At 39.5% G+C, this 15,469-nt stretch overlaps 1 protein-coding gene across 9 annotated transcripts in view; it reads left to right on the top strand.

Moving 5' to 3' along the window:
* The window catches only part of ANK3 (ankyrin 3), a 379,207-nt gene that overhangs the window by 251,153 nt on the left and 112,585 nt on the right, over nucleotides 1–15,469 (top strand). For all 9 annotated transcript variants that reach the window (XM_061449032.1, XM_061449040.1, XM_061449062.1 and 6 more), the window contains 2 exons: nucleotides 6,205–6,303; nucleotides 14,132–14,230. In XM_061449032.1, the coding sequence (XP_061305016.1) occupies nucleotides 6,205–6,303; nucleotides 14,132–14,230 (198 nt within the window). The remainder of the gene's footprint in view (nucleotides 1–6,204; nucleotides 6,304–14,131; nucleotides 14,231–15,469) is intronic.

Here is a 15,469-nt window from a genome sequence, read left to right on the forward strand (position 1 = left end):
TATAGCTCCAATTCTGAACTGCAGAAAAATACAAGAGAGAATACTGAGTGTTTTCATATATAACATGTTGATGTAGCTGCACTGTTGCACACGACAGTCTTAATGTGCAAAGCATAATCTTCCCATACCTCCAGGAACTGGTAATAGTGGTAATACACATACAGTGGTGTTGGTGACAATTCCAGTGCATGACAACCAACAACCAACATTATGCCCTTTCCTTAAAAACCCCTAATGACAGAGGGATTTTCCAGACTGTATAGGAAATTCTTTCTTTAGCAGTCTGGCTATTTTCAGCTTCTGTTTTATTCACACATACCTTGTCAATATTGAGCTCTTCCCAGAGTTTTCTTTCACTTGAGAACTGAGAAGGACAGTATTACTAAATTCTAAGTGAATCTGAAAATTTAATTTCTGTAAAAAAAAAAGTTTGGTTTGGTTTTTGGTTTGGTTTGGTTTTTGGTTTGGTTTGGTTATTAATCAAATAAAGTGATTTATTTCTGATTAAAACTACAATCCACCAGGTGGCTGGGAGGAGATCTCAGAGGTGGAAATAAGTTCTCACATTGGTAGCAAGAAGGATTATGAAGTCCCCATAATGCTGACAACGAGTCTTCTCATTGCTGGATCTAAAAATCTGCCAGTCATAGAATCACAGAATGGTTTGGGTTGGAAGGGACCTGAAAGATCATCTTGTTCCAGCCCCCTGACATGGGCAGGGACACCTTCAACTAGACCAGGCTGCTCAAGGCCTCATCCAACCTGGCCTTGAACATTTCCAGGGATGTGGCATCCCCAGTTTCTCTGTGCCGCCTGTAGCAGTGCCTCACCACCTCATAATAAAGAATTTCTTCCTAATGTTTAATTTAAATCTATCTGTTTTCAGCTTAAAACCATTCCCCCATGTCCTAGTCCTACATGCCCTTGTAAAAAGTCCTTCACCAACTTTCTTGTAGTCCCTCTTTAGGTACTGGAAGGCTGCTCTAAGGTCTCACCAGAGCCTTCTCTTCTCCAGGTTGAATAACCCCAGCTTTCTCAGCCTGTCTTCATAGGAGAGGTGGTCCAGCCCTCTGATCATCTTCCTTGCCCTTGTCTGGACTTGCTCCAACAAGTCCACGTCCTTCTTATGTTGAGGATACGAGAACTGCACACAATACTCCAGGTGGGGTCTCGTGAGAACCAGTAGAATGGGAGAATTACCTCCTTCAACCTGCTGGTCACGCTCCTTTTGATGCAGCCCAGCATACATGGCTTTCTGGGCTGCGAGCACGCACTGCCGGCTCATGTTGAGCTTCTCATGAGCCAACATCTCCAATCCCTTCTCCTCAGGGCTGCTCTCAATCCATTCTCCACTCAGCCTGTATTTGTGCTTGGGATTGCTCTGACCCAGGTGCAGAACCTTGCACTTCACCTTGTGGAACTTTGAGGTTTGCACAGGCCCACCTCTTCAGTCTGCGTTTAAACCAATGTCAGTCAGCATTTAAAACAATGCAGCACATGACTAGGAAAGTTTTACCCCTGTTTTTTGTGTGCTATTTTTTAAAGATACACTTCAGAACCCACTTACTATAAGTGCAAACATTTACTTTTCTTCTTACTAGCATCGTTATGCTTGCAAACTCAAGACTGTCCAATGGGAGAGAGATGCAATCCCCTTGGGCAGCACAGCATACCAGAAACCAGAGGGAATTCTTATAAATGTGTTAAAATAAAACTTAAAAGATGTATTGTGTTTGACTTTCTAACCATTTATTGTGTAACTTGTAATAGTAAGGAGTAATTCCGACTACTGTTGTGAACTGTGATCGATAATGCCTTGTGTCAAAGGGGAGCTGATCTTATTTCAGATGGGAAAAGTAGATGGCTTGTTGCTTAGGACAGGATAACTCAAAGTTTTTTGAATTTTCTTGAGACGCTGTAGATAGAGAGCTGCAGCTGAAAGAGCTTAGTGTTTCCTCTGATCAAGCAATAGCAAAGCCACTGAATGTAAAAGCAGGGCGCTCTTCACCTGTCGTATTTTTGGATGGTGTGAGACTCCAAAGGAAGGCATGGGCCCTGTGTGAGAGGGTGGTGGCTGCAGCAGACAATGAATAAAGGTAAAACAGCCATCCACAAAGTTGTGAGGAATAGGAAAAAAAAAAACAACAACCCTGCATGCATCTAGTTTGTCACAATTTGAGCTATATAAAGCGTCAAAGTACTTAAAGTCATATACCCCAGGAAATCTGCCAAGAGGGAGAGGAAAGGCTACATGCTGGTTCATAATCCTATGAGCATTTATTGCATAGTTTTAGGTTGCTAGTCTCACAAGTTAGGTCTCATATTCCGTGTAGAATTTGTTAATTCTCAAGTTGAATGGCAAGTCAGATCTCATTGTTGAGGGATCTACCTGAGACATTATCCAGCATTTGGTACTTCAACAGTGAGGGCAAGAAGCATTCCAACAGACATTCTGCATCTGAACCTCATCTTTTAATGGCAACTTTTTGAAGGCATTTCAGCTTTGTTACTGCAGGGAAACATCTTCAAAAGTTTCCTGATTTACCATTCTATCTTAAGAACAGAGGGAGAAATTTATAGAAGATCAAACAGATAAAAATAGACTGAGAAGACAGCAGATGCTGTTGATTTACTGAAGAATTCAGAACCTTACATTTGGCAGCTATATTGTTTGCTGATACTACAGTTTTAGTGTTAATAACCTACATGCAAGCTGCACATATTATGAAGCTTTTTTTATTTCTAGTGTCTTGTGACATGTACAAACAACTTGATTTTGAATCGCTTGCTTTACATTTTGTCATCAGAAACACTAATGATAATGTCTGAGATTTATTCACTTCTCAGTTCACATTCTTATTTGTCAGATAAGAAATGGGAAGGGGCCATATGCATAATATGTTTAGATATAATTCTTTAAGATTTGCCACAACACAGTATTAACCAAAGGCAAGTTTCTTGCCCTAAACTTCAGTGTACAATTATTCAAGTATTCACGTAATGCATCTCTTTATCTGCATGCAGTCAGAATTCTCAGTCTGCAGAATTATTGCTTCATATTGTTTACTACCAGTAAAAGTTCAAATAGCTAAATGGCAAAATTCAGTTTCTGTTTTTCTGGTAATTTTCCAACAGTGTTTTCCTGAGCTGTTAGGGCTTAAAAGGGCTAAAACACACTTTTTCTTCTTTGTTTCTTCATTCTTTTTATGAACTCTCTGAATAGGTTAGTAGAGTACAGTGAAAAATGCATCCTCCTTCCCAGAGAGTGTTGCAGTGCTCTTTTCCCAGGAAAGGGGAGCTGAGTGTGATCATCCAGAAGGACAGGTATTTCACTGAGCATATAGGGTTTCATTTGCTTGATTTCTCCTGTTCAATTTATTATTTCAGTGTAGTTTGTGTGGTTGTTTTTTCCTAACAGTCAAATGAGTAATCACATCCCTTGTCCGTCTATCTCTTCCTAATACAAACTTGCTACCTATTTTCAACCAAATGTAACTCAAGGCTTCAAGATCCTAGAGACATTAAATTTATGTGTTTTTCATAAAGACAGGTGATCAAATAGAGGAAAGATGGATTGGTAGCTCTCCATCTTGCAGAAGTGAGCTCAATCCTCATTTGGTGCTGGAGAATTTCCCTACATTGCCAGCCAAGGTGCTTGCCCTCTCAGAAGCTGAGAGAGAATGACACTGCCCTGATAGTTTCAGTACTAACCAGAAATATGAAGGCCATTTGAACAGGAGTTTTTTAAAACATGAAAGTGATATTTTAATTTTCAAACACACACCCTACCATTGCAAAACTTAAACTTTACTGCTAGGTGGAAGTCATCTCTTTTGGGGTTGAGGTATCTATCTGCCAGCACTCATCCATCTACTCTAAAATGAAGCCTCATTCATTTAAGGCAACAGAAGGCTGGCAAACAATTAGATCCAAAGTGCACGTTCTTATGCACTTATACCCTCCCCTGTGCTGTACTGGATTGATCTTGCTTAGTGTCAAGATGAATGAGAACCAGCCTTTTAATATGTATTTGTTCAACCTTTTGTAATTCTGTCCTTTCCTCTTCCATTTCTTTATTGATGGTTAGAAAAGGCACTTCTTGTCTGTGTACAATATAGTAATTTATTAGTTCTAAATTATTTTGATGTATTAAGGGGGCCCTAAAGTCTATTAGACTGAGTTAATCTCTTTGGTGGAATAAGGTGATCCTCCAGACTAAATTACCTGCAGTACTCTTTTTACTTGAAGATGTGAAAGTTATTTCCTTTATCGTATTTTTCTCAGGAAACTAGAATTAATATTTCTGTTCCTCTGACCTCAGTAACATCTTTCCTCCTGAGAATAGAGGAAAGGCAGAAAGTATCTCCTCATAGTTGTTTTCCTCCTCTCTTTTTCTGTCCTATTTGTGGCTGATACAGTAATATACTGACCCCATATTATAACCAGTGTCATCTCCCAGTAAAATCGAATTAACTCTTTATTTCAAAATCAACTCACAAATTATAAGTTAAGCGTTCACATAGTTTTATATCCCTGGAAGGACGAGGCTTAGCATACTTTTTGTTTAATGTGCTACGCATCTTTTTGTTTTACCTCATTTTTTGAGGAAATGAGAAGCTATCCTGAAACAGTAGTTGCTTTGGTGCTGTAATGATCATTAATAGTGGAGAAAGAAGCTCTGTCATTTCATCATGCTATTATTTTACCCCTGTGATAATATTAATTAATACTTTCTAGTAGCTGAGAGCTTCATAGTGAAATTTTGTGTAAATGAAAATGCAGCATACTGGATTAGGTGCTCAGCATTATTATTAAGCTGTGAGTCAGCTTGTCCCATCTGAGGGGGATCTTTTTTCACTGCTAGTTTTCTGTCACTCCACTCACCTGCAGTTTTGAGGAAGCATTGTTAACAGTCTGTTGGCCAGGTAAGATGTTTGCACTGCTCTCCAGCTATTCAAGAGTATGGATGCCTTTCTTATTCAGTCAGCCATAGGACACATGCTCCCTAAAATTTACCGCTTTCTGCTCAGCCACGGGGAAGCTGGTTTTATGCAGACAGCTGTATGCCTGTTCCTGAATACACAGAAATGTGTTCTTTAAAATTATATTTGTCTACATACAGTAGCCACATGCTCTATTTATATCTTTTTTTACTTTTACTTGGCTCAGTATGATCAAATATATACAGGATGTGGCCTTCATACACCATAAGATAAAGGATTCATCAGAGCATGAAGAAACATCCTAGCTAAATCTTGTTAAAACAGTGTGTTTGAGTGTGCACACACTGGTTATGTAACTGTCCTTGATGTGTGGCATCACTGCATGCTGCCAGCCTGCCAGGCACCGCATATACACATCTTTGCAGTCTCACTTCAAGTACAGTATTACGTCAATTAGAGGAGCAAGTTTATTAGACCAAATTAGTGATGTAACTGAAATTAAGGTGATTAAAAGGTTTTCAGAGTTTGCTGATGATGTTCAGAAATAAATAGCATTGGCATCATTTCACTTTTGAATTAGACCTACGGATGTAATGGTTTTGTTTCTTTTCCATGGCTCCTACAAGGCAAATGAAATAGTGAGGTATGAATCCTTATTGTAACGGGTTAAAACTTAAACAGGGGAAGTTTAGATTGGATATAAGGAGGAAATTCTTTCCTGTTAGGGTGGTGAGGCACTGGAATAGGTTGCACAGGGAGGTTGGGAATGCTCCATTCCTGGCAGTGTTCAAGACCAAGTTGAACAAGGCCTTGGGTGATATGGTTTAGTGTGGTGTCCCTGCCCACGGCAGGGGGGTTGGAACTAGATGATCTTAAGGTCCTTTCCAACCCTAACTATTCTATGATTCTATGATTCTAACATGCTCAGAAACAACCATATCTGAATTAAACTAGGGTTTAGTCAGTAAGATTGCATAAATTTAACCCTTATACAAAAGCTGAGAACTGAGGCACAGTCATGTCGTCTTACAATTCCAAGCACAACTTGATTGCTTGTCTTCATAATATGTGTGTCAAGGTATCAGGCCAGGAATTCACATGTGTGGATTAACACCACTTCCTTTGCTTTCATGCTCCCAAGGAAACAAAACCGTGTTACGCTTTAGCAAATCGGGCATAATTTATTCTGTGAGCAAACTGATCATGGAGTTCATGAAAGAAAGATAAATGGATATTTACTTACATGTTTTTTTTTCCACAGAATGATATCACACCTTTGCATGTTGCATCGAAGAGGGGAAATGCAAATATGGTCAAACTCCTACTTGATCGAGGAGCTAAAATTGATGCCAAAACAAGGGTAAGCTTAAGTGTGAATGCTGTGAGTGACTGGAATTCTTGCCTCTGACTTGTTAGTTGCTGTACAGCTTAAATCATTCATCTTCCTGGCAGGCTGCCATAGCTGCACTGCATTTGTTTTTTATAAAATGGCTGCAGTAGGATGCTAAGAATTTACATCTCTCAAAGCAATGTGTGAAACACCATGTATGGCAAAGCTCAGAACCAACAATTTTCCATGCTCTCTGTAGAACATTTCATTAGGAGCTACTTCAAGCTACTTGGGGATAGAGGTACAGGAAAATACTGGAAGACAAGAATTCGATTCAAGTATTTCATAATTTGAATGTTAAAAACATAACTTTGAACTGCAGTGTGTGTTCACCTTTTGTTATCCACAGGGCAGTGTCACAGAGCACAGTGTTGCTGATGAGTTTCCTGCAAGCTCAGCCTTTCTCTAACTGGGTGCTCAGGTGCTGGCTCAGATTTGTCAGCAAATGTGCCAGGTGTAGTGATGGTTTCTATCAGGTTGACACCTAATTCTATCCACTGAGTGACTTAGAATCTCTATGTATGTGGTTATATCTAATTGCAGTAGTTAAAACCCAATCAGAACAATTTATGGGTATTTTATTTGCTTACATAGTGGCAAAAAGAGAAGGAAAAAGTTCAAATATTTGGAAGTAAAGCTAGAACTGGTGTCATTGTGGGCTCTCATGGCAGTCTTTGCAACAGGTTCCTGTGCACGTGAGATAACCTTCAGGAGCTGTACCTGTAGCTTTTTCATAATTTTAGTTTTCGTGAATTAGCTTATCACCTAACCATCTTCCATTTTTTAGACTTCCACCAGAATCATTCTAAGCAACTCAAAGGTTTAACCTGAGAACAGTTTTTCCTACAGCTATTACTGTATCCACAGGTTTTTGTTTACTTTTCCACTGTTTCAGCAGTCTCTGAGATTTCCTGCTGTGCTTGTTAGGCATAGTTGTGTTTTTTAATTTCTGTGGCAAATTCAGAAACTGGGTCAATTTATTTTGTCATCTCTTCATTCTTTCCACATGTTTTTCTTTAGTTGTTCTTCTGTTTTACCTTTAGAAGTCACCCGTGATTTCTTTGTAAAATGTTTCTCATTTTTCTAATTGGGGTATATAGGAGAGATGACTTCTCATGGATAACGTGAACATGAGCTAAAATACCAGTCTTCTATGGGCTACATGGGGTCTGCCAGGCTGAGGGTCACGGGCCTACTGTGTAGTGGGGAGGGACACATTTTGGTAGCATGACAGATGTGCATTTTGCCAGAGCGGGGAGAAAGGGACATGGGAAGGGATTCTGCAAGTATTCATATGGCCCACTGCAGCCAAAACATGGGGGACCACTACTTTTAAATAGTTGGACTCCAGTTTGTTCTTTTAGTTATGAAAATCTGTGATCTGCTTCATTTTCTGTACCACATTGCTCATGGGTCAGACATTAGGATAATTTATATGACTTAAAATATAGGCTGGGGCAGAAGCAGAATCCAGGAAGAGGTCAGAAGCATTAACAGCTCCAAAGTCTGGCAGAGCTTCACAGTGAGGTGAAAGGCAATGAATGAGCGGTTCATGAAGTGGCGGTTTGTTTTTCTGGCTTCCCCCAGAGGCTGCTTGTTTCCCTAAACACCCATCCTCTCTATAAATAAGAAGGGATTTGCATAACTTCTGCTGCTTGTGTTGTACATGTGTCACTCATCATTTCACTTCTCTGGCATTACCAGAGGCATCATTTTCTGGCAGTTAGTGACTAAGTGGAAGTTTTGCTCCTGGCATCACTGACTCATCCTGGCAAGGGTTTACCAGCCTGTGGTCTGGGCAGCGTGTGCCTCTGCTGAGGAGACTCACTGAACTGAGCAGACAGCTGCATGGCTGAGAAAACAGAAGAGCAACACTGGAGCAGATCAGGGAGGATTTACAAATCAATAGGAGAGGCAGTAGAAGGCTGAAAGTGATGTGGTGCTGGATGGAAAAAGGACATTGTTGCAGGAGTGTCTGCCTAGTTCTCATATTCAATAGCGAAGATTATTGTGAGCTGTTAAAACACATGTTCCTGCTAAATCTCTCTTGTTATTCCTACCCTACCCAATGTTGTTTTCCAGGGCAGAACAATTGAGGTATGTCAACATTGTCATTTCATTTTTTTAGGCACCATTCTTTTTTTAATGTCGCTGACATAGAGTGCCCTTACATGAATACAGGGTGACAAAAGCTTCAGTCATATCCTTTTGCAACATCACCACCAGTACTGAATGTATTGACAGACAAAGGGCAGTAAAAGCTACCTTTCTGATACACGTATCAAATCATGCTTATCAGCTGGATACCCAGTCAGAGCCCAGCCTCCTGGTGTTCTGTGAGGGGCCGGTGTGTGTGCTAAATGCGCACACTTGGCAAACAGGTGGGATTTGCACGTGAAAGTAAGTGAGGCTCCTATTACCAGATTTATAAATGTGAGAATGCTCTTTTTTTCTTTTTAAAGAGGTTTTTAAAGAGATGAGCAGATTTGTTTTGTTTTGTTTGGTTAAAATAGTATTTGTCTTGGACACCATGATATTATTTACCACAAATGTTGGTTATGGAACACAAAATACCTCCATAAAGATGAATGGCAAAGGTTCTGTGCCCATATGAAAGCAAAAAATTCTTGAAAATTGCTTCTTTCTTTTGCTCAGATGAAGAAATTGCTAGGCCTTTATTTCTCCTGTATGAGGTCTGTATTTCACCTTTAAATGATTATGCAGAAGATACTGGTTTGTGTTGTTGAGCAGACACTAACAAGGCAAGGATTTGATATTCTGGCTCTTAGATGTGACATTTTCAGCTATTCAGCTGTCATTTTGTGCCCTGTTCTTGCAATACATTCTCTATATGGGGTACTGGAAATACATTCCATGTATATGTCTATTTTTATTTTTCACAAATATTCTCATTTTATAGATACTTATAGATATTTTATAGCTACTACTGAACCCAGGACACACATAAAGCCTTTCCTGAGTATTAAATAAGTTAGACTAATTATTTCTTTTCCTTAGTCATTTCCAAGAGCATTTGCGTTTGCTGCTGGCAGATGGTCCTGGAAACAGCAGTGCTGAACTGCACAAAGGTTAATGTGAAGGGCTAAATTCTTATCCTGTTTAAATCATTGTAAAAGTCATCCATAGGCTCCCAGTTTCTCTCTATTCATTAGGACTAGGATTTGATGAGCACCACAGATATCATTGCACATCTGCAAACTGTAGCTTGGAGTTGAGATAATGTTTAAGTAGATGAGGTTATTTTTCAGAAATGAACTTACGAATATTTGAGACCCAGCCATGTGCTTTTGGGGTTGATTTTTGGGTTTGGGTTTTTTTTTTCTTTTAGTTCATGCTTATGTTGTTTTGTTTATTTTAACCAGCTGTTTATCTGTCCTTTTTGTGTGTGAGATGTCTAGTAGCTGGCACCTGGGGCTTTGCACCAAATTCTTAAGGGCGCTCCTCAAAAACTATGTGCTGCTTTTGTCCATATGGGGCAGCTTTTATTGTTCATGCTTTTAACTAAAAGACCTATTAATGCCTCATGTAACATGTTTACTGAATGCTGCCCTGATTATGTTTTCTCTGTCTTCCAGAAAAGGCTTTTAAAAAGAAGAGAGTTTAGAGAGGTTGATTAAATTAGCTTGATTTGCTTTGGCTGTCTAATACTGTATATGCCAAAGTGAATTTGTATCTGAAGTAGGCAGCAAGCAAATTTTAGCCTGGATTAACAGTGTATATAATCTGCATTCTTTCAATTTTGCAGCAAATTTACAGGCCAACACTCATATCTACATGAAAACATGTGTCATACGCTTTTTTAGGTGCACTAGATCATGCATAAGCTGCTCCAGAAAAGCCATATGTATTAAGATAAAAAATAACTACAAGATTGATGCTGACTTGGCACTCTTCCTACACATGCAAAAAGCACTTAGAGCAAACCTCATTTGTCACCCTATTGTATGGAAGGGGCAGTTTGCAATAGTGCCAATAAAATTAATAATTCAGTAGACTTAAAGCATGGAGGAACCATAGATACAGAGCCCTGCTAAGCTGAAGCACATGCACAGAGACTCACTAAGCAGCGACGGGGATGCTGAACCCTGGATGCAGCAGTAATTGGTCCCTTGGGGAAGCATGCCTTCTACCTCTGGCTCAGGAGAGTGGAGTGCCAGTTGCACTCCTGCCAAGGCAATGGACAGGCTCTGGGATTTGTTTCAAAGTCTGACATGCCCTTGCTGAATATTTTCATCACAGTAAAGATTTTACTGGGTGTTGTTCTTAATTTCATTGCTTATAGACTAGGTTAGAAGCTGATGCTTGCTTATGTGAGAGTTGTGGTACCTAAGGATGCCATGGATTTGGGGTACAGCCTAGATGATCCCGTTAGGTGAGGGAAATCCTAGGTGAGCACTGAAAGGGAAGGGGTAGCTAGGAAAGCACAGGGAAGCTGATCTGTGCTTACACATGCTGCTCAGGGGGCCCTTAGAGCCACATGCGGTGGAAAGGAAACACTGCAGCAGGGAGGTTCATCTGTCTGCGCCATCATCTGCTAACTTCAAGCCAGTTGTGACCCCAGGAACAAGATCAGGGAACTACACAGGTATCCAAGGCTCCACAGGAGCCAGTAACAGTACTTAGATCTCATTTATTGGAGGGGTGTGGTATGTGTTTGAAATAAAAGCTAAAGAAAGAGCAGCAGTCCCCAAGATGGGTGTGCAATACTTACAGGAAGCTTGTGCCTAAGCAGAATGCCTCCTGTTGTCCTGCTGGCTTTGCTGGAGCTGCTTTCAGGAGGTGTAGACAATTACAGATGTGATTTGTCATGTCAGTGCATACTTACAGAGTCCTTAATATGCAGATTATTGTCATAATTGTTTGTAATGGTTTTTCTGAGCCATTGAAGGCTATCATATCAAAGCAAGTTTGCTGCCTAATACACATACCACATTTTATGCTTCACATAGTATAGTCTACATGAACAGTAAATAAGCAACTAGAAAATCTCCTGGCAAAATCAGTGAAGCCTTGCTGAGTTCAGGGGAGTCTCTTTTATCAGATTCTCTTTTTCAAAACAAAATCTTTCTGTGATCTGTTCTTCAGATTGCCTCTGCACATTTCTTTACATGCTTTAAGTGTCATGTAGCAATTAACCAAGCCAGGTGAATAGATAGTGACTTTTCAGAATACAAAAAAGAAAGATCTCTGCAGCTATATGGGCTGTGTTCAAGTGTATTTTCTCTTTACAGTGGGAGTCCTGACATAATCTCAACAATAGCTATAGATCGGCTGTCCCAATAAGCACCTACATTGCATTGTAATGTGTCATGCCATGTGACGCATCTGGTGGTAGTGACTACTGTGTGGACCAGAATGAGCTTTAGCTGGCCAAGCATGACTGCTGCCTCCTGCACTACAGTAGCCTTGTCAGATATAGGCATAAGCTGGGGGCTGCAGGATAGGCACCATGAGATAGCTGGGGCACTGTGCTCTGGGGACCATTAAGTAATTTTTAAGGAGCTAATCTAGTGCTTGAAGATGATCAAATGTATCTCATCCTCTGTGAGCTTGGTATATACTGCCCTTGGTATGTTGGTGAAATGAGTTGGAAGGGCATAAAATCAGGAAAATGTTCCTCGACGTCTAGTTTTGTGTATGATCATCTTGGGTATATTTCTTTGATGTTTCTGGAGAATGTGATAATTCTAGAAGTAAAAAGAATGAACAATGTAATGTACACAATCTTCATCCCCTGCCTACAGTTCTCTAGTTACCTAGCTTTCCCGGTTTTTATTTTATTTTCCATACATGTTTTTGTGTAGGCAATATTTTTATGTTAGTTGTTTGTGTTCTACTCAGTACTTGCTATGCCCTTGCCTGTGGAAACTACTGGCACGGGAAATATGCATTACCTATTTTAATACTTGTGAAGCTATGGCAGCACATTTGCAATTCAGCTGATAGACATACCAATCATGGGTTTTGAAATTTTTTCTCTGTCTTTACTTATACTTTTTGAGCAATACGTCTTTACTTTGTTTAGTATCATTTTAATAAGATGCTCTTCCCTGTACTTCATGGGCTGAAAGAAAGAAACAGAAATGACAATAGCGTCAATTCCAGAGATGCCAGTACAGGCATAGTGAGCTAAACTGTGTTCATTTTGCACGAACAAATGACTCCCTGAGTCCTGATCAAGTTAAGTCTGAACCAAAGTCTTTTCTTCATCTGTGTCAGAAACATTTGCCTTACTTTAAATGGAAGAACATGCCCAAGAACCATACAAGTTTTAAATGACACTTGCAGAAAAAGTTAATAACAGCGATTTCTGTCTGCTATCTTTCATAGGCTTATTGGGGCAGGGCAAGAAAATAGCAGCAGGAGAGTGCAAGTCTTTCTCCTCCTCCCTGGCTGCCCTCTACACTTTGCAGGCCTTAAGCTAATGTTCTGACAAATCGTAATACTTTAACAATTATCAAGAAAGGATAGTGTAACTGTGCATGGAAAATATATCTAAGAAGGTATCTTAATAATATTTGCTATCATACAGAGACAGAGTGCATGTACATGAATTGGTGAGCACAGGATGTGTGAGAAGAAATTTTAGATAATCCTTGTAATAAAAATGATGTGACATATGTATTTTAGACAATACAACATATGTGTTTTAAACAATGTATGTGTTTGTAAGAGTGCCGAGAGGCACTGGGAAAAGGCCCCTTCCTTTATGACCTGTATTTGGAAAATTAAGAAGTATTTCTCTTTCTTTGTTATTAGTTTCAACCTTTCTTATAAAAGCTCCTCTTTTGACATACTTAGTGAAAATGCACTATTTTTTCTGTGTCACACTATCTTCTGCATATTTGTTTTGCTTACACTGCATCAAATGTTTGCTCTTACTAATTCTGAAAACATTAATTTTTCTTCCTTATTTTTCTTGAAACTATTATATCACTATTGGTAACAATCACTATGTATGCAGCATTGAAAAACTCCATGTGAATTTACTCACAGTTACTCAAGGCATATGTGCTATCTTTCATCATTGTATTCATGTAGAACAGGTTATTTGAGCACTGTAAACAAGGTACAAGTCAAAAAATAATCAAATCCAATCAGTTTGGAATAACTCCATTAATCATAAAGAGAATTTTCCTCTTATTTAAGGAATGTATTTCTAATATGATGATAACTATTACTAAGCAAACTCATATGAAAGAGGTGTTGACAATATGCCTTGACTCTAGACCAGTTATTCACCTGGAAGGCACACAAGTACAGTCTACAAGACAAGAGACAGAGTTAATCCAACACACTTTTATCACCTGGGGTTATGTTTTTCTCATCTAATATACACCTGTCAAAATTAGTGTAATAAAAAAAAGCCTAAGGTGGAAACATTTTTTTTTTCTCTCAGACTGAAGGATTTTCCATTGATTTTGATGCATACTGACAAAAGAAAGACCCAGTTTTCTCCAAATCATGCAGGCTATGAAGTGCAATCTCATATTTTTCTTATGTGTGCACTTACCACTTTACTTGCATATACAGGGAGGCCAGAAAGTAGCCCACTGCATGAGCACCAATTTGATATGACTATTTACATGTTTAGAAAATCAGACTAGAAATGTACTCTGTCCATTTAAATAAACAGGTTCGGCTGTTCAGTTGTGTAAGGGCAGCATCCTGTAGGAATTAATTAGTTCCTTTGGATATCATAGGACTTTAAAAAAAAGTGCACAAGATTTTACTGCTGTCTCTGAAATTAACCAATTATAATGCTTGTGTCCCGCAGGATGGGTTGACCCCCCTCCACTGTGGAGCAAGAAGTGGTCATGAACAGGTTGTAGAAATGCTGCTGGATCGTGGTGCCCCTATTCTTTCCAAAACCAAGGTAACTGGTACTGTTTTTTTCTGCTGGGATAATCCTTGTACTACCTTTTTTTTTTTTATGTAATTCTGTATGTCTCATATATTTAAGGATTTGACAATAACTTTCCTATTTTATAGCTATTTAAAGTAACTGTGTGGGAGATCTCTGAAGTGAATGCCGTATGTGGCGCAAGTCTGCATATGTAAAATGTATTAAATCAAGATGCACAAGAAAAGGTTTCTGTGCCAACCAAAAAGGCATGTATGGTAACTTAGTCCTCAGAATTTCAGTAGTTAAAAATCTCTGTATCTGTCCTGGAATAAATATATGGCGATTACAATATAACTTCAGCTTGCACCAAATTACCCTAAGGCTAGAGTAGAGACAAGAGAGAAAAATAGAGCGATGTCTCTTTTGCAGAGACAGCTCGTATTTCCTTAGGACTTAGCCTTATTACCAGTTTCTCCAATTTCTATCTCCCTATAGTTTATCACGCAAAATTCTTCATGGGAATTTCAAATCACCTGTCAGGGTGTGCAGTTTGCTTTAGACCTAAGGGTTGGCATTAAAGCATGTACTTGCCAGAGCTCTTCTGGTGGTGGTCTCTGCTGTGCTGTTATTGCTGATTTTAAATCTCAGTGCAGCAGCCTCCTATGTAGCACCACAACAATCCATGACTCTCCCATTCAGGGCTGACATTTGGGTTGTGAGATTTGTTGAGGTTCTTTCCCAAGATAACCTTCCGCTACATGTTTTCTCTCAGTCTGTAAGCAACATATTTCCAGCAGCTTTTTTTGTTTCTTTATATTATTTCTTTTCTCTCTTCTGTCATCCTGTTCTATTCTGTCTCAGCACCTTTCTATATTCTGCTGTTCTCCTCCCTCTTCTTTGCATTTTTTTCCCTCTCTTACTGGAATATATTTAGCATTTGTTTGTGGAGGTTGGCACCAGCTTTCCTCTACTCAGTGAGTCACTGGCAAGTGCTGTCATGGGTAATCTGACAGACAGGATCCACCCATCATCTGCATGTGGAGTATCCATGAACTCCCACAGCCCTGACTTGCAAACTTCACGAGCAGGAGGGGACAGCAAGGGGCTCTCTAGGAGCCCCTCGGGCACATCTCCACACCACTGCCACTCTTAGAGCCTAGAGCTCATACTCCAGGGACTAAGGCTCTTCCATACTCTCTGGTAGCTCAATTAATTACTTAAAAAACAAATCATAAATCGTGTTGATTTGGTTTCCACCATCATAAATGA

Source organism: Pezoporus flaviventris, unplaced genomic scaffold (genome assembly GCF_033815535.1).
Source record: "Pezoporus flaviventris isolate CSIRO_AGI_PZ_B2104156 unplaced genomic scaffold, CSIRO_AGI_Pfla_v1 ptg000001l, whole genome shotgun sequence".
NCBI classification, from domain to species: Eukaryota; Metazoa; Chordata; class Aves; order Psittaciformes; family Psittacidae; genus Pezoporus; species Pezoporus flaviventris.